The sequence below is a fragment of the Cucurbita maxima genome, unplaced genomic scaffold (genome assembly GCF_002738345.1).
Source record: "Cucurbita maxima cultivar Rimu unplaced genomic scaffold, Cmax_1.0 Cma_Scf00010, whole genome shotgun sequence".
Classification (NCBI taxonomy): Eukaryota; Viridiplantae; Streptophyta; class Magnoliopsida; order Cucurbitales; family Cucurbitaceae; genus Cucurbita; species Cucurbita maxima.
This window is the reverse complement of record NW_019272026.1, coordinates 5,849,348-5,873,553: the sequence shown is the minus strand read 5'-3', so window position 1 is coordinate 5,873,553 and position 24,206 is coordinate 5,849,348. Positions and strand designations below refer to the sequence as shown.

The following is a 24,206-nucleotide window of genomic DNA, read 5'->3' as shown; positions in this document are numbered from 1 at the left end:
ATGTCACATTCATAAAAACAGCATATGTATCATTCGGCTTCTCTCGTTACAAAGGCCGGGTTTTATTGGCCCACTAAGGCCCAAAATATTTTAATAAGCCCAGTTTGGGGAGTCCAACGGCCCAACGAACTATTAAGGCCATAAGCCCATCCTGCTTCTATCATATATGGCCATCTTTAACTGAAGTACTTCTTTCCCAAGTCCTTTTGGAAAAGCACCAGTTAATATTGTTCTTATTATTAATAGCATTTTAAATATATATTTATTATTTTCAAAATTAATTTTATATTAATTATTACTAAATTAATTTTATTTAAAGAAAGCAAAGGAATACAAAGTGGAGGCTTAATGGTAATTTTGAAAAAGTAACTTTTATCCCTTTTTTCGATCCAGTAATTCCTTTTCTTTCCGGGTAAGAAAAAGCAACTATAAAAGTTTTTTTTTTATTTTTTATTTTATATTTGTTAAAGCATGAAATTAACCTATCGAGAGAATAAATAAATAAAAAAAGAGCTTAACCTTTGTAATTATCGGCATTTTAATTCTAAATTATTATTTTGATGAGAAAATAAAAAATAAAAAAATAAAAAACACACTTGGACAGTGTTTGGAAGCGATTTTAATATAATCTCTCGCTCCCTTCAATGTCGGTAAGGAGGGAGTATGCCACGTTTAAGAATAACAGAAACCATATTAATCATTCTCTATTTTATATTAATTAAAACCTTTTTCGTCTTTGTAATTTTAAATTAAAACCACTTTTTGTTTAGATATGTCCATACGTAAAGACAAACAACCTTTAGCCTAAAATCTGACGACACAGAGATCAGGCAAAGATTAAAATCGTTTAATTAAAAACTTAATATATTCGATAAGACGTGAATGGCTCAAATAAAATAATAATAATAGTAATTAATTATTATTACTAATAATTGATATCCGCATAGACTATCATATTACTAATAATAATCTACACGTTAGATGAGTCATCAAAGGCGTACATGGACTTTTGCTCTGTCCCCATTCTGGCCCGTGATTGACTCATGCCTTGCGGGACCCACCTGTGGGCCTACGTGGTCTCCCACGATTGGCAAGTAGCACGTGCGGGCTAAGCACCCAACCAATTTAATATCATTATCTCTCTTTGGGAAAAAGAAAATAATTACTTCTCCAAAAATCTTATGGTTAACCAGAAAATGGGTTTACGGTCAGAATCCAACTAGAATGGGTAAGTGTACCACTTGACCATTAGCATTGTTTTTAAAGGGTTTTTTTTTTTTTTTTTCATATTTAAAATTTTATAATCTCATTTTTAGCCTTTATAGAATTTTTTGGCCATTAAATTTATTTTTTGGGATATCGTTTAGAAAAGCCACCGGAAGACGAAATATACAGAAAGAGAGGAATCAAGGGTTTAAAAACTTCATCTCAATTTGTGAGCTCATTTTTTATTCTCTCGACCAATTTTACGAGATTAAAGTCTAGAGGGCTTTATCTCTCAATAGTTTGTACTTGTGAGACCCCACATCGGTTGAAAAGATAAATAAAAGATTCTTTATAACGGTGTGAAAACTTTTCCCTAAAGACGCATTTTAAAACTGTGAGGTCGACAATAATATGTAACAAGCAAAACGGATAATATCTGCTAATAGTAGGCTTGGAATGTTGAAATCGAGCAATGTGCCCACGAGAATGCTGGTCTCCATGGGTAAATGGTGAGATCTCATATTATTTGGAGAGGGAAACAAAATATTTTTATAAGTAGGTAAAAAAATCTCTCTCTAGTAACACATCTTAAAATTGTGAGGCTGATGGTAATATGTAATGGTTATTCAACTAACAGTGGACTTGGGCTGTTACCGTCCTCACCCGATTGGTGGCATTGCAAAATTCTCCTCGAAGCAAACCGAGTTGGTGTGTGTACGAAGAAAGAGGTGAAGATGATTAAGTCTTAAAAGTGTTTAGAAATTTTGTCAAACGTCAAGAAAGGGAAGACAAGGCAGAGAGAATGGTGGGATTGGTTTTTGTCTACATGTTTCTCGTAGTTCACCCTTTCCCCCTCCAATTACTCAAAAAAATTATAGATTAAATTTTTATTTAAAATCATAACCATTTTCTTAAATTCAAACATTAATGCAATTTTTAAATCAATAAAAAATAAAACATAAAATCTTCTTATTTATTTTACCATCTATCTTCATCTTTCTCTAAATAACATTTGAATTCATAAGAAACATGGGAGATATAATTAAGCTTAATTTTAAAAAATTGAAAAAAATTAGATAATCACGATCAAACGGGACTTGAAACGAGTAATTAATTTAAAGTATGTAAAAAATAATCGATAGAAAGAATATGAGATTTGAAGATTCATAAGCGTTTAAAAGAATTGTCCTTAGAAGTATTATGATTAGGGCAACCACATTAGTTTAACTTATAATTATCTCTAAGAAGAGAAAGTAAAAGGTAGAGGAAGAAGAAGGCTGAGTAGTGTTTAGGAAATGATGCTATGAACTATTTTCAACTTTTTTTTTAAAAAAAAATACTGTTTTCATTGACCAAAAAAAAAGGATTGTGTTTATGAAGACCAGAAATTATGTAGATAATGAAGTAATAAAGTGATATTATGTTGCATAATTAAGTGGAAGTACTTGGATAATTATGTGAAACCTTTCTTCTGTGCACACCATTTGAAGCCATCATTCATTATGGATTGGATGTCATTAAAACTCCAAAAATAATTAATAAATCCAAAAATTAATTTTTTTTTCATTATTTTGAGGTAATTTTGGATAATTATAACTGTCATTACCAACTGACACTCTTAAGATACAATGTCAACAGACATTATTTCATTATTGTAGGTCCAAAATCCAATTTATTTCTAAGTTAGAATGATTATCACAGTTTAAAATTAAAAATGTTAATTAAAACCACATAATCTTTTATCATTTTTGTTTAGGTTCCACTCTATATGGATAGTTTAGAAAGAGAGTGGCGCCTAGGCGTTGAGAGTGTATGTTATCTTTGTAGAGTAAGAATAGGCCCCTTCACTACTCGAAAGATATATGTTCAAATCCACGAGCGTTGGGTTGGAGGAACCAAAAATTTGGAAGGAAATAATATAAGACAAACTTGAGGTACACACAAGATTTATTTAAAAAAAATTTGAAAATGTGATGATGAGAAATGGTCAGCTTTTGTATCCAAGAAGCATATACATATGAATTAATGAATTAATGCATGTACATTTTTATGTCTACCAAACCCCAAAATATACAAAGTGGGTTTCCCCAAAATCAATTAAATCCATTTACTTTTTGCACATTTTTTTGTGCGCATGGCACCAAATTATGGGGAAAGAAAAGCACCAACTTAGTTGGAGCCAAACAAAACAATATTCCACATGCATCCAGATCATATTGTAACACCTCACTAGACAAACAGTTGTGGAAGAAGGTTCTTTCAACAATATATTTGTATTAAAAAAATAAAATAAAATAAAAATAAAGTCGAGCGTTGAGTTGGCCATCAATCTACTTGAAGACAAATATAATATCACTGAATGTATACAAATGACTCGAAAATCTGACAACTTAAACTACACAATCTAAACGGTAAAAATTGGGTTGAATTAGATTTTTTTTTTTTATTTGGGTTGGGTGAATTTGAATTTTTTAAAATTCAGATGTGTTAAGTGAACCCGACCAATTTAAAAGTAGGGTTACAACTCAACCATACTTATTATTATGAAAATTAAGAATATTTCACAAAACGAGAGGGTTGAGTTAAGTTATGAATTCTATTTGAGTGGCTCGAGTCACCAACTTAAATTGGCCTGAAAAATTTTACCCACATACATTCCGAATTAGCGTTGTTCCTAAGTTAATTCACGAGATAAATATTTGGAATATTTTTGGTAATATAGAAAGAGATGAGGAAGAGAGAGAATAAATGTAAGCAAGTTGGGAAACAAAAATGGGGCCCAAATTCCATGGGCATATCATCTGAGTTTTGACACCACCATGGTTAAGTAGTCAAGCTCAAGTGCTAGGGTTTGGTCTCTCAAAGTTGCAACATTTGCCATCATTTCTCAAAGCATATAAGGATGAGCAAATTGACCCCTTTTTTTTTTTTTTTTTTTTAAATTTATTTATTTATTTCCCCTTAAATATTTATTTTATTATTATTATTTTTTTTTTTTAATTTTAAGGGAACAAAAGTCGCATGCAGCAAAAGCATTCTTGTCTCCAATGCTAATGTATTATAATGCCACCTTTTTACTCATGACCTGATCAAATCTCATGTCAATATTATATTTAATTTTTTTTCCATTTTCTTTCTTTATTTATTTTCTTCCAAAAATATTTAATAATTTGTAATAATATTTAGTGATTAGTAGGTTTCTAGATGCACTCGTGTGGGAAATCAGTTTGGTTTCACACCGTAAGCACTTTAGATTAGGTTGAAATATTGAAATGTTAAGATCTTTTCAATTTTAGATTATGTCACAAAATTATCTTAATCAATAACATTAATTTATATAAATATTAAAATTTTAGTAAAAGATAACTTAGTTTATTATTTATTTTGATTACGTTTATAATTATAATTGGTTGGGTTTTAAATTTTTCATTGAAAATATAAAAGAATTATGAATAAAAAGTGGTTGGTTTAAAAGGGAATAAATTACTTGAAAAACAATCAAACTTTTTATTTTTATTTATTTTTATTTTTATTTTGCTTTGAGATAGGAAGGGCCACTCCACTCCACTCGTGAGTCTAAACCACAATATGGAAAACATCTAATGAAGACAGACAGCAATCATGAAAAAAAAATAAAGACAAACAACGGACGGTGCTGATCTCTTCATTACAAATTCACATTAATTCCTCCTCTATCATCACCCTAATTAAGATTATTCGAATCATTTGTCTTCTTAAATCATTACTAAATTTGAAATAACCATAAATCTTTCTTTTTAATCAATGTTTGTTTATTCAAATAATGTAATGCATAAAACAGCTGAGATATATTTGAAAACAGCTCAAATACATTTTAAATTGCATTTTTTTCTATTGATATTACTAATATTATATAAATTGTAAAAGAAAAAATCTATAGATCATCTATGGACATTGGTTACCAATTTAGGTAATGTTTAATGACAATTTCATTTATATTTTTGAATTTTATGTTTACTCCCTATTTTATAAGAGCTTAAGCCTATCGCTACGAAGATTCACAACGTTATAAGAAATGTTTTGCTCTCTTTACCACTAATGTGAAATTTCACAATCATTTCTTTGGAGGCTAGCATCCTCGCTGGCACACCGTTATACTATTTGTAACAGTCTAAACATAACACTAGCAAATATTGTTTTTTTATGAACCTTTTCTTTTTGGCTTTCTATCAAGGTTTTAAGACGCTAGGGAGAGCCTTCAGCACCTTTATAAGAAACGTATCATTCTCCTCTCAAACTGACGTGAGATTCTTGAACACTTAAATTTTATTCAAATTATAAAATTAAATTTTCTAAATTATAGTTTTTGAAAATATTAGTGAATGAAATTAGCAGAATAAAGGTAATTAACCAATATTTTTAATCGGTCGATCATTTGCCGTAGATTTTCCTTTTTGGAGGGTTTCATCTCGACCAATCATAGGACAGGAACAGTGTAAGATGATAATCTGACATGCACACCATCCAGTGGACAGTTGTGGGCAACCCACCTTGATAGGGTGGTCATCAAGCTACCTGAAAATTCCCCTTCTTTTTTTTTTTCCTTTTTGCTGTGATTTAAAATATTATTAATGAGAGGGCAGCACGGGCAGCGAGCGTCGTCAGCCATTTTTGGGGTTTTAAAAAATGAAAATGGTGTTTTCAGTTTCCATAATTCTCAGTTTGGGAAAACTGATGAAGGATACTCTAAGATACTTGGCAGGAATCGCCGGCCCCAGCGGCTATGGCTCCAAATCCACCGCTGAACAAGTCACTCAATGTTCCTCTTTCTCTTCCACTTCTCAACTCACTGCCATTATCACCGGTAATCTTCATCAATTTCAATCATAATCTCTTCTAATTATATATATATATATATATATATACATGTTTCCATGAAAGGCTAATAATAACGCCTTTCAGACCTTTGAACTTTGATAATTTCATCTAATTCTTGAAGTTTGGAGCCCAAAATTAATATATTATGTTGTGATTAATTCGTGCATGGGGGACTTTGTTGTTGATTTGAGGCTCTCATACCAAATGGCAGAGATATGGTTTTGTCTGTTTTGAGATTGTATTTTGGATCAATACTCATAGCAGCTTTGTGGACCACACATCAAAAGAATATCCAAATTATAAATAAAAGTGTTTGTATTTTTATTTGATTTTGAAAAGGAGCAACTTCAGGGATTGGAGCGGAAACAGCAAGAGTGTTGGCAAAGAGAGGAGTGAGAATAGTGATGCCTGCAAGAGACATGAAAAAGGCAGCCCAAGTGAAAGAAGCAATTCAAAGGGAGAGCCCTGAGGCTGAGATTATTGTGTGCGAGATTGATCTCAGCTCCTTGGCTTCTGTCCAAAGCTTCTGTAATCACTTTCTTGCTCTTCGACTCCCACTCAACATTCTCATGTAATTCTTCTCTCTCCATTTTTCATCTCTTTATAAATTTATATTTTCAATTTAAAAAAAGAAAATTAATTTTTATATGCAGAAATAATGCAGGAGTCTTCTCTAAGAATTTGGAGTTCTCTGAAGACAAAGTTGAGTTGACATTTGCTACAAATTATTTGGGTATTCTACTAAATCTTCATCTATGTTTATATATATATATATATATTTTTTTTTCTTTTAACATAATCTAAAATGTTATTTTTTGTTACTTTTTTTGTGTGAATATGAACATAGTCTAATTAATTTGAAATATATCAAGATTAATTAGAATTAGTTAATCATGTCAGTTTGACAAATATTTACAAAGTGATAATACCACTTACAAGTGATGAATTAGGGTTAATTAAGTCCATTGAAATTACCCTTTTTTCTTTTTTTTTTTTTCTCGCCGGAGGAGGGGAGAAAAAAAAGGAAGAAGACAAACCGACCAGGTGTAAAACGATATATTTAGGAGGGCAACAATGTATGGTGGCGTATCTGGCGGTGGGGCCCGACTTGAGAAAATATGCACCAAACACAAACGAATGTAGAGACAAGTGCAACCCGGGGCCCCCTCCACCTGCCCACCCGATCCACCAACCCGCTCCACCCGTCTCCCTTGGTCTCCATGGGTTTCTGCACTTTAAATGAAATTTTAGGTTAAATTATATTTTCTATTTCATCAATGAATTTTTTAAAATTTAAAGATATATAATGAAAATTTTAAAATTTAAAGACATATTAGACTATTTTTAAAAAAATTTATAGACCAAATACACATAAACTTGAAATTATAATTCAACGAAATTATTTTCTGTAAAAACTTTATAATCATAAATGAGATCGACAACTTTTAACAAGCTTGGTAGATGCTTCAAACTTTTTGGAAAGCATCTTCCCCACGTGAATGTGAAATGTTTATTAACGCAAAATGAAAAAAGAAATGATAGGATTCAAATTCTTGAACTTCTACAAGTATCACAGAGAATGTTAATTTATCATTATTTAATTATAGTTTTTCTTTTTGCTGGCAGGACATTATTTTCTGACGGAGACCCTGTTAGAGAAAATGATAGAAACAGCGGCCCAGACGGGCATTGAAGGAAGGATTATCAACGTCTCTTCGGTGGTGCATGGCTGGGTGAAGAAAGATGGTTTAAGCTTTGGCCAAATGCTCAACCCAAACAAGTACGGCAACATTTACAGACCTCATTTCCCACCTTTTTATAATTAAGTATATTTTGAGTACTTTTGAGAAAATAAAATATTAATTATGAATTTATGCTCAAAGTGAACAATATCGTACCATTATAAATGTCGTAATTCCTGACAATTTATGTATTGTGTTTTATTTGCAGTTACAATGGGACTCGTGCATATGCACAGTCAAAACTGGCCAATATTTTGCATGCCAAGGAAGTGTCAAGACAGCTTCAGGTAGGTTTTTCTAGTAGCATTCGGCATTCTTCTCTTAAATAGAAGAGCTCTCAACAATATTATTCCTAAAAGTATCAATCTCCTTCAAGTTCTTCAAATACCCTGCCTGCTACCTAGCTAACAGTTCAAATGAGAAATGGAAAAGGTTTGAATGACTCACCCGAGTTCTTTGTTTGTGGGATGGCAGGGAAGAAATGCCAGAGTGACCATAAATGCAGTACATCCAGGAATTGTAAAAACTGCTATCATAAGAGCTCACAAGGGCTTTATCACAGGTATGGACCATATATTACTACCTGCAACTTCGCTGTTACTCAGTTCTTATGCATATGAATCATGTAAAGTTCATCCTTCAACACAAGCAGAACAGAACCTGACTTCTCAAACTTTTCTGTGCAGATTCTTTGTTTTTTATGGCATCAAAGTTGCTAAAAACTACAAGTCAGGTGTGATTAAGCAGAAGCAATAAATCTACTCCCCTCTTCCCCACAAAAAGAATAAAACAAAAAAAACACCATTCATGATTGATTTAACTCACAAAATACATAAATGGCTATGCAGGGAGCATCAACAACATGCTATGTAGCACTGAGTTCGCAAACAGAAGGAAAGAGTGGAAAATTTTACGCAGATTGTAACGAGACAAACTGCTCATCCCTGGCCAATGATGAGATAGAAGCACAAAAGCTTTGGACTCGAACTCGCAACTTGATCAATAAACAACTAAGCAAACTTTCCACTTAATCAAATATTATTCAACATTTGTAAAAAAAATCCAGGTTAGACGAGATGTACATAGGCTTGTCATTTCACAGTTTTATAGACAGAAAATTAATTTAAGGAATACCTGAAAGATACAGGGGCTAGAAAGTCCTCCCCCTTCAGCCCTGTTCAAATAATGTATTACTCAACTCACAGTAAAGTGCAATAATATCAATAGCGAGTGTAAAATATTTTTCTTTCTTACAAGGAACGTCTCTGCAATAAGAGCAACTAAGCAGAAAACGATTGAAAAAGAAGTTATGAAAGACAACCTACTAACAGAAAACAGAAAACATGAATCAAATCCTTAAAACCAACTCGAGTCCTTAGAGAAGTGACCTAGCACCTTTAAGCTTTCATAATTATTTAATTATCCAATGCACAATCTTACATTTAAGTTCGATGATCATGAAAAGTCGCACGTGGATCAGATGGATACAAAGTACTAGCATTCGGTACTTACGGGAAAATCACCCTACGCATTACATCAAATCATAACATCGTGTAAAATAATGCACATAAAAACAAATTAGATACAGAAAACATACAACAGGTCATGTGATTACTCTTCCTTCAACTTTAATTTTCAGATATGGAGCTTTCACAGTAGTCAGAGAAGTTCTGGCAAAAGTTGAAATCAGGACCCCATAATACTTTTATGTCATGGAAGCAAAAGGTTAAGATCATCAATCGAGCCTTATTTCTTGACCTGCCATACGTGATTCATTTCATTACAAATTCTCTCTTGCATAACATTTTGAAATTCGCATAAAACAAAAAATTGAACTTGTAATGCATAGATGTGTTGCAGTATTCTCTTAATATCATATACCAGAGAATCTTAAATCACAAGCACCCGACACCAAACATTAAATTGAATATACCTTGAAACGAGGAGTTCGACGCAGAGAAAATGCAGATCCAAGGGATTGGATAGCTGGTTTCTTTCCGGATGAAGTTTTCTTAGAAGGTTTGTTAGTTTCCTCGAGTTGAACCTGGTTATCGATTTCTTCGGTTGAAGATTCACTTCTGTCCGATGACGATGTCAAACCTGGAGCTGACATGGAGATTATCGTCGAGCCTTGATGCAGAGACAATGCTTGGGCCCCAACTCCTGTTGAATAACAAAAATATAACAAACTATTAATGCAGAACAAGTTCAATCTAACAAACTGCAAGAAGCACAAAACATGGTGCTTCAGGTAGTATGTCTATTAAGTACCAATGAGTTTTTTGTGCAGTGAATAACACACTTCCAAGCAAAAAGTTCAAAATTCAGCGCACACCTTCTGCAGCAGCCTCCTGGAACCTCCGTCTTATGATCCTGACAAACTTGAATAACCCATTTGTATTATTTAATTCATGTATCAACTCTTCAATACCTTGCAAGGATGGGTTACAATCTAACACTGAAAAAGTAAGGTTGTCAGAAGATCAAGAATATGAAAAATCAACATACATTAAGTGCACATAACTTACACGTATAAGTATCATTTGCATGACGGATGGTAAAAGAATATTCTTTATCAGGATCGTCTACATTGATTTTCTTGAAAGAGAACTTTACCCCTGAAAACCCGAGAGAAGTTGTCGAGAAATTAATCTCAAGAATTCACAAAAAATATAAAGGTTATTAAAAAACAACTAACTCAAATTATCATACCATGCCCTCCTTCAATATGGAAATCAAGAACTCTATTGTACCAAGAAATAGCCTCTTGAATTTCATTTCTACAATCACTCTCTTGGGGTTGCTTGTGTTCATATGGAGATAAAGCTTCTGATGGCATTGGAAAGAAAGAGATGTAATCAGTTTTTAAGGGCTACCAAAAACAGATTTAAGAGTGAGCACTCGTAAAGAAATTAAGTTTACCTAAGGATTGCCGAGATATAGTTGTTGAATATTCATCCCTCCTTGCTTTGCAGTCTTGCAAATTGTTTCTGAGCTCTTCAATTCTAGATTTTGAAGTTGCAAGGGAGTCCGTGAGTGCGAGGCGTTTAGCCTCTTTACGAGTCTTGACTACAAAAACACGCAATTATAATGGAAATAAGCCTTATAATTAGCATGCAGCCTCAGTCGATTCAACGAAATAGTGTATTCTACTCATGCAGCGTTAGAGGAAATTAGCATAATCATAGCTCATACCTGCAAGAGCTTTAGCCAGTTCATCTTCCGCCTTCCTCAGCCTCGCTTTTAGTTCCCCCAGTTTTCCTGAAAATTCAAAAATCAATCAAAGATGAAACAAGAAATTTCGAAGTAAACTTGGCCACTCCTGAACCTAAACCTACTCAGTCCCCTAGAATTAAATTCATTTTTGAGTCTTATACGCTACCAATCTCAAAACCCTATTGGCGACTTCACAAACAATTCTAGTACCGATTACATCATTGAACTCGCCACTATATAACGGGATCGCATCCACTTCTTTCCCGAATAATTTGAAGAGAATAGATGGCTCACCTTGGATTATTCGGGCATTTTCTCGGGACCGTGCAGTGATCGATTCCAGAGATTTTCGAAATGAATCCGCGAAGGACTGCATTTTTTGCTGCTGAACTGCAATTTCCTTTTCACGAACAATTCGAAGTGACTCCATCCTCTCACAAACAGAATCTTCAGCCTTGTTCTCCATTCTTTTACAGAGCAAAGAAGTTGCTTGACACTCGTTCGCCCGCCAAATTTGCTTCAAAGTTCAAATTCTTTCCTGGAGAACACGACGGACGACGACGACGACGACGACGGTTGGTAATGAGTCACGTTGGGCCGTCGGTGGCCCACAAGGCAACACCGATTTTGAGCCCAAATTGTATCTGGCCCATTTTCATTTTCTGAGCCCAAACAGCCCAACTAGGGTCTCTCAAGACCCATTTACTGAGTAGTAGTCGAGATTTAAAGCCTAATGGAACTTGAGAGTGACCCTACACGGATCCGCTCCTCAAATCATGGCCACACAAGGCTAAAAATCTTTACTAGATACACGAGTTAAACTGAGTTAAATGGTAAAAAGGTAAAAAAAAAAATGGATAGATGTAGAATTCATTTCTCTTTTTAACCGCTACTCAGTAACCCACTTAAATAATCTCTTTACCTATCTTGCATCCAACGTTGTTTCAAGAGATAATGACCGATTTGGATATGAGATCTATGACTAAGAGCCTTGATTTAGTTTAATCTTTTTTTGGCACTTCTATGTGACAAGAAATTTACATTTGCACGATGCGATTCTTAAACCCTAAGCTTTAAAATGTGGTTAATGAAGTTAGTAGATTGGCTCTTGGCTTGACTCGCCCATTCAAAGACCAACAATAATAATATAAAAAAAAAACGCTCCATTTGAGAGCGGAAAGAAGAAAAAGTACGTACTCAAAACCAAATTCATCTTTAAAAAAAATGCTCAAAAGCAGTGTAAAGAGAATGGAATGATCATTTGAAAGAAGCATTTAATTATGTGACAAAATAATGGTAGGTGGGAAGAGTAATAAAGCCTCCCACATCAACCTAGCAAGGGACATTTTCCCGATATATAGGGTATGTTGTGGAGCTAAAATGGGACATCCACGCAGAAAGGGAAAAAGAAAAAGGTCATTTATGCTGTGAACTGTTTGATTTTCTAGCAGCTGCCACAAGGCATTCATATAATGGAGGCCATTAATAAAGCCACTTCTTCTTCTTCAATGCTATATTCTTTTTGATCTTCTCGTTTGTAGCCTTAAATTTATCATTACTGATGATATATGAATTCTTTAAATATCAAAGTTTTCATAGGGTGAATTAATAAAAAAGTGGGTAAAATCCGAATCAAAATCTATCCTTTTAAGTCCAAGACAAATCAAGCCTAACTCAATAGATAAAAGACATCCATTACCATCCTAAATGTTGTTTGTGCGATCTCTTTCGTAACTATTGAGCTAAAAAAAATCCTTTAGGAGTACTTTTGTAAACATTGGAAAGTGACAAAGTTGTGCATTAAAAATAGTACACACATGACGATTCTATATACCAACCTATTAAGTTCTTTAGTTCTTGACAATTTGAGCCTACTTGAATAAATAAAAACACTAAATTTCAAATGTCGATAATGTAATCTTCGTACAATTGTAAAACTAAAAAAACAAAATCCGATCAAAAGTGAATATCTCGGATCCCACTTTTCTCAAGTTGAACACAATTTTATGTATTAATAATATCTTATCTAGAAAAGTCTATTTAAAAACTAACTTAAATCTACCTATAAAATTCCACATCAGTCGAAGATGAGAACGAAGCTATAAGAATGTGATAATCTCTCCCTAGAAGATGTGCTTTAAAAAACCTTGAGAGGAGGTTCGAAAGAGATAGCCCAAAGAGGACAAAAAACACAAATAGGACAATATCTATTAGCGGTGCGCTTGTGGAAACCTCAAAACTCAAAAGGAACAAAAAGCCCAAATAGGACAATATCTGATAGTGGTGAGCTTGAGCTTCTCGGAAGTTCAAAGAAATGAATATTTGCTAAAAATGAGTTTGAACTGTTACTAAGTCGAGTTAATTGACTTTTGTAGAGTAGGAAGCAAGCAGAATCTTAGCTAATTTTGTATAATTGCAGGAGAGTTCTAGATATATGGTTCCAAATGAAATTAGTTGTGTCACAAAAACAATAATGAAAAATTTGAAATTCGCCCATAAAATTTACAATTATTGAGACAGCCCATGTTTACTTTACATAGATGCAAGTAGAGCTAAGGAATTAGATTGACAAGACCATTGTCCTAACACCAGAATTACCCAAATCTCAGATAGGGATATGAAAGAAATGTAGTATACTATAACACATGCATGCATTTCCCAGATACAAATGACTTTATAACTCAGAAAATAAAGGTACAGCAACCTTTACCTTTGAGCTCATCATAATTAATCACATTATTCCACATCAATTGAAGGCCTTGCTACCCTTTTCAAAAATGAAGAAATGACAGTAAAGAATAATACAAAAGATGAGTTTGATTATATTCACCAAAAAGGCTGTCCTAAATCAAGCTTTAATGGATTTTAAAATCACTACCATCTCCTTGATGGAGAAGGAAACAAACACAAAATTTAAATGCAGTGAATAAAATAACATGAAACCACATCATGATCACGAGATAGCCACAGACACTGAGTGACTTCCTTCCATAATAAAACCCAAAATCCAAATTGTGATTCTAAATTTTGGAATGGATTGGATTGGCCTCTTCTTTATTTAATCTGAAGATCACATGACTTCTTCAAATTTTCTACCAGTAGGGAATTTTCACTTCATCATTTGGTCGCAAAAAAAAAAAAAAAAAAAAAAAAAAGAAAGAAAGCAATATAAAAACAGGGTCATGCAGCAGATCCACAGGCATTCGAATCTTTTATCCTATTATATATTATTTTTAGATCCAAACCTCTGCCCTTCCTTCACAGATCTGTTCATAAGTCTTAAATTTAGGGTTATGCCATGTGGATGGTTCAGGCTTCAAATCTGTTAATCACTGTTTATGGTATTGCCAAACTAATTAAACAGGATAAAGTTAGGCCAAAAAAATATATATTTATTTTAATTTCCAATGGTAATGGAAGAGTTGGGTTTGATTTCTTTGTTTGTATTGAGGAGGTTGTATATTTGTGAGATCCCTCGTCAGTCAATTATAGAAGAGAACGAAGCATAACGAAGCATTCTTATAAAGGTGTGGAAAGCTCTTCTAAACAGACGCGTTTTAAGAAATGTCCAAAATATTTACTTAGGGTGGGGTTTGACAGTATTAGTGGAAAACTAAGGCCCAAAAAGAGAGATATTTTTTTTAATATAAAAAGAGAGAGAGAGAGAGAGATTATATATAAAAAAAAAAAAATGAGAAAAATAAAAACGGCACAGAAACATAATTGCATTAAATCTTTATTGAAAAAAACAACCCCCAAAAGAAAGCAGCCTTATTAAGGTTAAAAACGTGAAGAAAAGGTATATATAATCATACAGATTTTTGGAAACCAGCGGAAGGGCTAGCAATAGCAACAAACAACGTTATCATATAAGGTTGGGCCACGATGGTTTAAGGCCATCTGGCTGGCCTGAAAGCAAAATGCAGGTCACTAAAAACCCCTAATGTTCTTTTGGATATCTGGCCTTTAATTCATCCCATTCCGCCTAAGAACTGTTGGTGAAAAGAAAAGCTGTTTCTATCCTTCTCTCTTTCTCGAAGTTGTTTCAATTAAAATACAGTTTTCCACCCTCCTCCCACCTCTCCCCCTTTATGAATAAAAAAACTGCAAAGCAAACGCCAACCAAGAATTCCATCTCCCCCTGCACCACCATCATGGCCTAGCTGTTGTTCTTGGATCCCAGGATTTAAGGCATTTCAAATTGTTTATAGAGAGACCTAATCTAAGACATCGTAGACCGCAAGACATGATTTGGCTTCTCTTGTTTTTGGCACTCCCTAGGCTCAAACCCACTCTTCTGTTTCTCTCATTGGAGTTTGTAGTTTAGTTGTAATGCCTGTAAATTCATGGACCCTCCCCTCATCTATCCTAATCCTAAACCTCTGTTTTTCAGTCTTGTACCACTTCCCTCTCCCAACTTCCGCCATTAACGAACAGGGTCAAGCTCTACTCACTTGGAAGCTGAGTTTCAATGGATCAAACCAGGCGGCTCTACGTAATTGGGACCCTAACAACCAAACTCCATGTGGGTGGTTTGGAATCACTTGCAACACAAACAGAGAAGTAGTGGAAGTAGTACTGAGGGACGTGGAACTACCTGGTGAACTTCCTTCAAATTTCTCTTCACTCTCGTCCTTGAACAGGCTCGTCTTGTCTGGTGTGAACCTCACCGGTTCCATTCCTAAAGAGATCGGTGTTCTTACCCAGCTCCAGACCTTGGAACTTAGTGACAATGGCTTAACTGGAGAAATCCCAAGTGAAATATGTGCCTTGCTAGATCTCGAACAGCTTGACCTCAATTCGAATCATCTCGAAGGATCAATACCTGCAGGGATCGGGAATCTCACGAACTTGAAGGAGCTGATTCTGTATGACAATCAGTTAAGTGGTGAAATTCCCATTAGTATAGGAAATTTGAAGCAGCTTGAAGTGATTAGAGCTGGAGGGAACAAGAACTTACTTGGTTCTGTGCCGGAAGAAATTGGTAACTGCAGCAGTTTGGAGATTCTTGGTCTAGCTGAAACAAGCATCTCGGGCTTCCTTCCATCCAGTCTTGGCCGCCTCAAGAAGCTTCAAACATTGGCAATCTATACTACGCTACTCTCCGGCCAGATTCCTCATGAACTTGGCGACTGCACTGAGCTCCAAAACGTTTATCTCTATGAGAACTCGCTCTCCGGCTCGATCCCAAGCACGTTAGGAAGGTTACAAAATCTCCAGAGTTTGCTAGTATGGCAGAACAATTTGGTCGGCGTTATACCGGTGGAGCTAAGTAAGTGTAGCCAATTATTGGTCATCGACATTTCAATTAATTCCTTGACAGGAAGCATTCCTTCAACGTTTGGGAACTTGACATTGCTCCAAGAATTGCAACTGAGTTCAAATCAATTATCCGGTGAGATTCCTAAGGAGATCGGAAGCTGTTCGAGAATCACTCATATCGAGCTTGATAATAACCAGCTCACTGGTACGATCCCCTCTGAATTGGGAAATCTCACCAATCTGACATTGCTGTTCTTGTGGCAAAACAAGCTCGAGGGAAGTATTCCACCCACCATTTCCAATTGTGGTAACCTCGAGGCTTTGGATTTATCATTGAACGCCTTGACAGGTTCGATTCCGACTGGAGTTTTCGAGTTGAAAAAGCTTTCCAAGCTTCTGCTCCTCTCCAACAACCTGTCTGGTGTGATACCGCCGGCGATTGGTAACTGTTCGTCTCTGTTTCGGTTACGAGCGAATGACAACAAGCTCACAGGAGAAATTCCGCCGGAGATTGGGAATTTGAAGAGCTTGATTTTCCTAGACCTTGGAAACAATCGCCTCACTGGAGCGTTGCCTCCGGAGATCTCCGGCTGTCGAAATTTGACATTCCTCGATTTGCATTCCAACTCTATAACAAAATTTCTTCCAGAAGAATTCAACCAGCTTTCTTCGCTCCAGTACGTTGATCTCTCAAATAATCAAATCGAAGGGATGCCGAATCCGAGTTTTGGAGCTTTCAACTCGCTCACGAAACTAATTCTCTCAAACAACCACTTCTCGGGGCCTGTACCGACTGAAATCGGTTCCTGCTTGAAACTTCAGTTACTGGATTTAAGTTGCAATCAGCTCTCTGGAAATGTTCCTCCGAGCTTAGGGAAGATTCCTTCACTAGAAATTGGTCTCAATCTGAGCGTAAACCATCTGACCGGCGAGATTCCCCCGGAGTTTGCAAATTTAGACAAGCTAGGGTCATTGGACCTCTCTTACAACCAACTCTCAGGCGACCTCCACATTCTCGCAGACCTGAAAAATCTCGTAGTCCTCAATGTATCACACAACAATTTCTCAGGACGTGTGCCAGAGACGTCATTCTTCACGCTGCTTCCTTTAAGCGTCCTCTCGGGGAATCCGGACTTGTGTTTCGCCGGCGAAAAATGTTACGCCGATAACCACACAGGCGGCGGTCACCACACGCTAGCGGCTCGAGTGGCCATGGTGGTGTTACTGTGCACGGCGTGCGCACTGCTACTAGCGGCAGTATATATCATTCTCAAAGATAGACATTCGTGTCAAGGATGCTTCAATGGGTCCCGCGGTGAAGATTCAGACGCCGCCTTTGATAGCGACCTGGAGCTTGGCTCAGGCTGGGAAGTGACATTATACCAGAAGCTTGATCTTTCAATCTCAGACGTAATCAAGTGCTTAACGCCGGCCAACGTAATCGGCCGCGGCAAGACCGGCGTGGTGTACAGAGTCTGCATCTCATCAGGTCTAATAATCGCCGTGAAGCGATTCCGATCATCAGATAAGTTCTCGGCGGCGGCGTTTTCATCCGAAATCGCAACACTGGCGAGAATCCGGCATCGGAACATCGTCCGATTGCTAGGGTGGGGGGCGAATCGGAGGACGAAGTTGCTGTTCTACGACTACTTGCCGAACGGGAATTTGGGCGAGTTGCTACACGAGGGAAATGGGCGCGTGGGGTTGGACTGGGAGAGTAGATTCAAGATAGCATTGGGAGTGGCGGAGGGTTTGGCTTATTTGCACCACGACTGCGTGCCGGCAATATTGCACCGGGACGTTAAGGCTCACAACATTCTGTTGGGGGATCGCTACGAGGCGTGTTTGGCGGACTTTGGGCTCGCCCGCTTGGTTGAAGATGGTCCAAGCGGTTCGTCTTCCGCGAACCCCCAGTTCGCCGGTTCTTACGGCTACTTTGCACCCGGTAAGGTCTAAACTAATTATTACAATAATAATGAACAAAAATTACTATGGTATATTTTGATAATTTATCTTTTTTTCCATCTTATAATTTATTTATTTTTTAAATACTTAATTACAAGTTTGGTGGCTTTAAAATTTTAATTTTCCGTTCATATTTCTTATAATCGTAATTTGTGTACGTATTTTTTTTATATAAAAAAATAAATTTAATATAGACAGTAGGAGGATAAGAATGGGTGTAAATTGGAGGATAAGAATAAAATGGGGCAGGATGATTGTGACCAGTGAGAGGTTGCAAAGATTTTCATGTCATTTCCTTTGGAAATTTGCACTTTTCAATTTTAGAATTTAGTTAGATTTTTAAAAAGTAATTAGAAAAGTGATTTTTTATTTATTTTAAATTTGTTTGTTTAATATTATAATTTTTTCCCCAGAGTATGGATGCATGTTAAGGATCACAGAAAAGAGTGATGTGTATAGCTACGGCGTCGTTTTGTTGGAGTTAATTACGGGTAAAAAACCTGCAGACTCATCATTTGCAGAGGGTCAACACGTGATTCAATGGGTGAGAGATCATTTAAAGAAGAAGAAAGATCCAATTTTGATCATGGATCCCGAACTCCAAGGTCGACCCGACCCGCAAATTCAAGAGATCCTCCAAACATTAGGAATTTCCCTACTCTGCACTAGCGACCGTTCTGAAGAAAGACCAACAATGAAAGACGTGGCAGCTCTTTTACGGGAGATCCAACAAGATCACTTGGCAAACGTAGCAGAGGCCATTGACAAGCCGCCACGAAACAATAGCAATGCAACAAGTTTGGAAACAACGTCATTTTCATCCTCCTCTTCTACAACTCATGCGAGTCATTTGCTTTTCACGTTGCCTCTTCAGGAGTCGTCACGTTGCTCTTATGTGTCATTGTCCTCATCAAGCACGTATACGCCGCGTGAACAATGATATATGCTATAATTTATTATTAAGAAAAATTAAGATTAAGATTAATGTATCTTTGGGATAAGTAGATAGGGTATTGTAAAGGATTTAGCTTTTAGACCCCTTCTTGAACGGGGACAGAAAAGGAAAATAAAATATTATATATATTTATAAATTCATTATTATTGATCTCTTACAAATGTGAATTAACAAAGGCCATTTGGTTTCTTACAAATAATATAATTCAAGGTTAATTGGAGAAAAAAAAAATATATATATTCAGTTTAGTTGGGCGTGGGTGGAATTATAAGTGAATAATCGATTAAAGTTGCGTCGTTTTGGAAAAGGGGCGAAGTGAAAGGTGAGTGGGCGTGTGCACGTTGGAAGGTTCTTGATTGATCTGTGCCTGTGAACTGTGGAGTGAGTGTGAAAGGGAATAATAAAATGTGAAAGGGAAAATGTGTGGTACTAAACCACTCGGAAATGGCCAATGATTGGGTTATTTGATGTACATTCTTCTCCTTCATCCCTTCCTTCTAAGCTCGACTAAGCTCGAGTCGAGTGATCAATAACTTAAAGATTTGAATCTCTCCGATCATATTTTATTGAACTATAAAAACAAAATGCGTGGTCTCTTATCTTCGAGACTTTGTCGACATTCCTTTCTCTCCCTTTGAAGATCCTAATATTCATCTTATGAATAAAACACACAACATAAGTAATGAAGAAGTAATAACATATACCTGGGTTGAATTGAAAATTTTTAAATCTAAACGTGCGAACGTAACAGTCCAAGCCTACCGCCAACAAATATTATCTACTTTGGCTCGTTGTGAATCGTCGTCAACTTCACGATTTTTAAAACGCGTCTACTAGGAAGAAGTTTCCACACTCTTATAAGGAATATTCTTGCTGGCACACCGCTCAGTGTCTGGCTCTAATACCATTTGCAATAGCTCAAGTCCACCGCTAGTAGATATCCACTAATGATGGGTGTGAAAACCTCTATAAACATGGCGATTAGAAGAGTTTGGTTATTACAAAGGCTTGAGGCAGCCACAGTGGATGAACATGGCTTCCCATTTCACGAGGACCTTTAATACTAAGCTTGTCACTGAAGAGTTCTGGTTTTTCCATGAAAGAAGTGCAGTGTTTCTTGAAGACCCTAAATTTAGATTAGATTATAGTTTCTTCAGTTGTGTTTCTATTTTCAGCTTTGGCCTTATCAGCTGAAAGGAGGAAATGGGTGAGTGGTCTGCAGTTAGCTAAGCAGCAATGGTTAGAGTCAGAGAGATGAACAGTATGAAGTTATTTGAGTGTAGGAACAATACACTTTACAAACTCAGTGAAAAGTTTTCAAAAGAAGAGAGTTCTTTTAGAAGCACCTTCTCAATATTTTCTGTAATGTTATATTTGCAAGCACGCTGACATATTTCATGCAGACATGCTTTGAAAACTTTGAAGCCGAGATGACTTGTCAGGGCTTGAGATGTTATATTAATCGGTGCAGATGTCCCATCCTAAGCAGTGTGAGGTCCATAATGTCTGGCCTGTTTGTTGCCCCAATTATAAACACGGTATTTGTAACAGCTCAAGCTCATCATTAGCAGATATTGTCTGTTTTAGGCTGGTATGTATTGCCGTCAGTCTTACAGTTTTTAAAACACGTCTTTTAAAGAGAGATTTCCACACCATTATAAAGGTTGCGTCGTTTTCTTTCTAACCAATGTGAGATCTCACAAGCTACCGTCAAACAGATTTATCGTATAACCTCTGAATCTTATAAGAAATGATAGGTTAGCCAAATATATGTTAAGACCTGAGTTGCTATAGAATAGTACAGAAGGAGGTGACTGACGAGCCTTATCAAGTATCTCTCTCACATTTGCCTCACTTTCACCAAACCACAATGTCAGCAACGCAGGTCCTTTCAGACTTATAAAGTTGGCATAGCATTCATTGGCAATTGAGTAAGCAAGTAGCGTTTTGAAACAGCCAGGGGACCCAGAAAACAGAACACCTTTAAAGAGGGGGAAAAAACACGACAAATCTGAGAAATTAGATGCACCAAAAGCTGAAAATTATAACTAACAGGGCACAAGCCTCCTGGAGCTCTATTTCAACCTTGTCCACCCATCACTACACTATCTCATCAAACATTTTGTGAGATCTCCCATCGGTTGGAGAGGGGGAACGAAGCATTCTTTATAAAGATGTAGAAACCTCTATCTAGCATATGCATTTGAAAATCGTGAGGCTAACGGCGATACATGACGGGCCAAAACAGATAATATCTATTAGCAGTAGGCTTGGACTGATACAAATGGTATTAGAGCTAGACATCGAGCGAAGTGCCAAAGAGGACATTGGATCCCAAGGGGGATGGATTGTGAGATCCTACATTGGTTGAGAGACGATACGTCTTTCCCCTTCTAGTGTGTTGTCTCCCTCTTTGGAGCAGTAGAATCAGGCTCATCCATAAATATAATTGAGGGGGCATTCTTTTAAGCTTCCACAAATGCCTTTCTTAGATTGCTTTCACTCTCTCCAGCTAACTTGGACATTATTTTTGAGAAAGAAGAATGCACTTGTGTCATTAGCAACAGCTCTTGTTATAGGAGTCTTTCCAGATCCAGCACGCCCATCTAGCAATATCCCTTTTCTAGATTTTACACCAATTGATTTGAAGAGTTGTGGGTGTGTAGAGATTTTCACACCCTTGTTCCTTAATTCAACGTGACATTTCACAATCCACATCTTTGGAGCTAACGTTCTCACCGACACATGCTCACTGTTTAACTATAATAACATTTGTAATAGTCAAAGCCCACTGATATTATCATATCAGCATTCGCCTGTCAGATATCTCACAAGTGGTAAAAAAGAATTGGAGAGTAACAAAAATTTCCTGAAAAACAGCTCTTGAAACAAGCTTAGCACCAACTCTTCTCTTGTCTAACTCTTAAGTTAGATACCACTAAAATATGCATCAACGTGTCTTGTCATTTGAAACCCAGGAAAATTCACATCTAATAACTCGCCTAAACAAGAACAATCAAGATAATAAACGATAACTTACAGGTCCAATGAAAGAAGAATGGCCCTTATCTGAAGCATATAAGCCTATTGGGTCTGTAATCGTTTCATTGTTTTATGTTTTGAATATTGAGATATGATTTAAAGTATTCAAAAAGATATGATTCAGAGTAATTGAGATATGATTCAAATAATCAAACTACCAAGATTTTATGAATTCAACATTATGGCATCTCAAATATTCAAAAGGATTTTGTTTTTGCTTCTAGCACGAAAGATGACCCAACATTATGGCATCTCATATATGGACATCTTCGTATGAACGGCTTGAAAATACTTAGGAATAAAGGTATGGTTTTGGATTACCAAGAATTGACTCAACTAATTTATGTGAAGGATCATTTATGGCAAGCAGACTAGGAAGTTCTTTCCTATTGGAAAAGGTAGAAGAGCTTCACATTGTTTAGAACTAATTCATGCTGATTTATGTGAGCCAATGCAAACGAAGTCCTTGGGTGGGAGTATATATCATTGATGATTATGGTTGCATGAGATGGGTTTACTTCCTACAACGTAGGTCAGAAACTTTTCAGAAGTTCCAGATTTTTAAAGCTATGGTAGAGAACCAAAGTGGCTGTCACATTAAAGTTCTTCGAATAGACAGAGGTGGCAAGTTCATATCTAAAGAGTTCAATCTGTTTTGTGAAGAAGAGGGCATCCAAAGGGAATTAATAGCTTCCTACACTCCAGAACAAAATGGAATCGCTGAACGAAAAAATTGAACTATTGTGGAGATGGCAAGAAGTATGTTACAAGCAAGGAGACTTCCAAACCAATTTTGGGCAGAAGCCGTAGCAACATCTGTTTATCTATTAAATATCTCATCAACAAAGGCGGTTATGAATCGAACTCCTTATGAAGCATGACATGGAAGGAAACCAACTGTCAGTCATTTACGAATCTTTGGTTGTGTTGCTTATGCTTTGAAACATCCTCAAATTCATCAAAAGCTTGATGAAAAATTTGAAAATTGCATTTTCATTGGCTATTGTACTCAATCAAAGGCATATAAATTATACAAGAAAAGATTTTAGTTAGAAAGGATGTAATATTTAATGAAAACATGAGTTGAGATTGGAGTAAAGAAAATGAGCAGCAAAAGATTACAGTTGAAGTTTCTCCAAATGAAGAGACAAGGGTCAACTCCAGTGCATCTCCTAGTGCCTCCACTGCAATTCATCATCTTTAGCATCACTAAACAGCGATTCTTCTAGAAAGTATAAATCTTTAACTGACATATATGCATCATGTCAATTTGCTCTTACTGTTTCAGATCCTATGAGTTATGAAGAAGCAGCTTAAAAAGAAGAGTGGAAGAAAGTCATGGTAGAAGAGATGCAGGCCATTGAGAAAATGGAACATGGGAGATGGTTGACTTACCAAACGAAAAAAATGCAATCAATTTGAAATAGGTGTTCAAGACAAAATTTGCACCAGATGGAAGCATACTAAAGCATAAGGCCCATCTTGTAGCAAAAGGGTATGCACAACAACAAGGTATAGATTTTGAAGAAATTTTTTCTCCAGTAGCTCGTTTTGAAACTGTAAGAACTATTCTATCATTAACAGCAGAATTGCGGTGGTCGGTTTATCAGTTTGATGTTAAGTCAGCATTTCTTAACGGAGATTTATAAGAAGAGGTTTATGTAGCACAACCAGAAGGATTCATAAAGAAGGACAAAGAAACAAAGGTATACAAGTTGAGAAAGACACTATACGGATTAAAGCAGGCCCCTCGAGCTTGGTACAACAAGATTGATGAGTATTTTCAAAAGAAAGGATACATGAGAAGTGAGAATGAGTCTACTTTATATGTGAAGAAGGAAGGTAAAAGTGATTTCTTATTTGCCTCTGTGTTGACGATATTATTTACACTAGCTCTTCTAACTCTCTTTTGGATAAATTTAAGTCTCAAATGATGAGTGAATTTGAGATGTCAGAGTCTA

The 24,206-nt window shown here is 36.0% G+C and overlaps 3 protein-coding genes and 1 long non-coding RNA gene across 6 annotated transcripts; 2 read left to right on the top strand and 2 right to left on the bottom strand.

Moving 5' to 3' along the window:
• Window positions 1-5,835: 5,835 nt before the first annotated feature.
• LOC111485650 (short-chain dehydrogenase TIC 32, chloroplastic-like) lies at window positions 5,836-9,058 on the top strand. Of its 2 annotated transcripts, none has more exons than XM_023132628.1 (8): window positions 5,836-6,049; window positions 6,415-6,634; window positions 6,717-6,796; window positions 7,690-7,843; window positions 8,014-8,092; window positions 8,280-8,367; window positions 8,492-8,538; window positions 8,654-9,058. In XM_023132628.1, exons 1-8 carry the CDS (start codon window positions 5,872-5,874, stop codon window positions 8,834-8,836), a joined length of 1,029 nt encoding a protein of 342 aa, XP_022988396.1. In that variant the 5' UTR covers window positions 5,836-5,871; the 3' UTR covers window positions 8,837-9,058. The 2 variants fall into 2 exon arrangements, with proteins under 2 accessions (XP_022988396.1, XP_022988395.1); XM_023132627.1 differs by having other exon boundaries at window positions 5,837-6,049; window positions 6,403-6,634.
• Window positions 9,059-9,180: 122 nt separating this feature from the next.
• LOC111485654 (probable kinetochore protein SPC25) lies at window positions 9,181-11,569 on the bottom strand. 2 transcript variants are annotated; one of them, XM_023132633.1, is made up of 8 exons: window positions 11,316-11,569; window positions 11,001-11,066; window positions 10,728-10,874; window positions 10,518-10,634; window positions 10,334-10,423; window positions 10,141-10,263; window positions 9,739-9,968; window positions 9,181-9,563 (listed from the first exon to the last, which is right to left on the bottom strand). In XM_023132633.1, the coding sequence occupies exons 1-8, from the start codon at window positions 11,485-11,487 to the stop codon at window positions 9,552-9,554; spliced, it is 957 nt and encodes a 318-aa protein (XP_022988401.1). In that variant the 5' UTR covers window positions 11,488-11,569; the 3' UTR covers window positions 9,181-9,551. The 2 variants fall into 2 exon arrangements, with proteins under 2 accessions (XP_022988401.1, XP_022988402.1); XM_023132634.1 differs by having other exon boundaries at window positions 10,518-10,631.
• A 3,415-nt stretch (window positions 11,570-14,984) lies between these two features.
• On the top strand, window positions 14,985-19,299 carry LOC111485605 (LRR receptor-like serine/threonine-protein kinase). Its single transcript, XM_023132561.1, has 2 exons — window positions 14,985-18,228; window positions 18,662-19,299. Exons 1-2 carry the CDS (start codon window positions 15,354-15,356, stop codon window positions 19,186-19,188), a joined length of 3,402 nt encoding a protein of 1,133 aa, XP_022988329.1. The 5' UTR covers window positions 14,985-15,353; the 3' UTR covers window positions 19,189-19,299.
• A 1,549-nt stretch (window positions 19,300-20,848) lies between these two features.
• On the bottom strand, window positions 20,849-22,327 carry LOC111485674. The gene is made up of 3 exons (XR_002718703.1): window positions 22,244-22,327; window positions 20,920-21,184; window positions 20,849-20,879 (listed from the first exon to the last, which is right to left on the bottom strand). It is a non-coding gene; the product is annotated as an uncharacterized LOC111485674 (long non-coding RNA).
• Window positions 22,328-24,206: the final 1,879 nt, after the last annotated feature.

Excerpts from the sequence above, each read along its gene's own strand:
- LOC111485605 (XM_023132561.1), top strand. The coding sequence starts at position 15,354 with ATGCCTGTAAATTCATGGACCCTCCCCTCATCTATCCTAATCCTAAAC. Across the intron at positions 18,229-18,661 it reads TTACGGCTACTTTGCACCCG|AGTATGGATGCATGTTAAGG; the intron begins GTAAGGTCTAAA and ends TTTTTTCCCCAG.
- LOC111485654 (XM_023132633.1), bottom strand. The coding sequence starts at position 11,487 with ATGGAGAACAAGGCTGAAGATTCTGTTTGTGAGAGGATGGAGTCACTT. Across the intron at positions 11,067-11,315 it reads AAATGCCCGAATAATCCAAG|GAAAACTGGGGGAACTAAAA; the intron begins GTGAGCCATCTA and ends TTGAATTTTCAG. Across the intron at positions 10,424-10,517 it reads CCATATTGAAGGAGGGCATG|GGGTAAAGTTCTCTTTCAAG; the intron begins GTATGATAATTT and ends TCGGGTTTTCAG.
- LOC111485650 (XM_023132627.1), top strand. The coding sequence starts at position 5,872 with ATGAAAATGGTGTTTTCAGTTTCCATAATTCTCAGTTTGGGAAAACTG. Across the intron at positions 6,635-6,716 it reads CTCCCACTCAACATTCTCAT|AAATAATGCAGGAGTCTTCT; the intron begins GTAATTCTTCTC and ends TTTTATATGCAG. Across the intron at positions 8,539-8,653 it reads TGCTAAAAACTACAAGTCAG|GGAGCATCAACAACATGCTA; the intron begins GTGTGATTAAGC and ends ATGGCTATGCAG.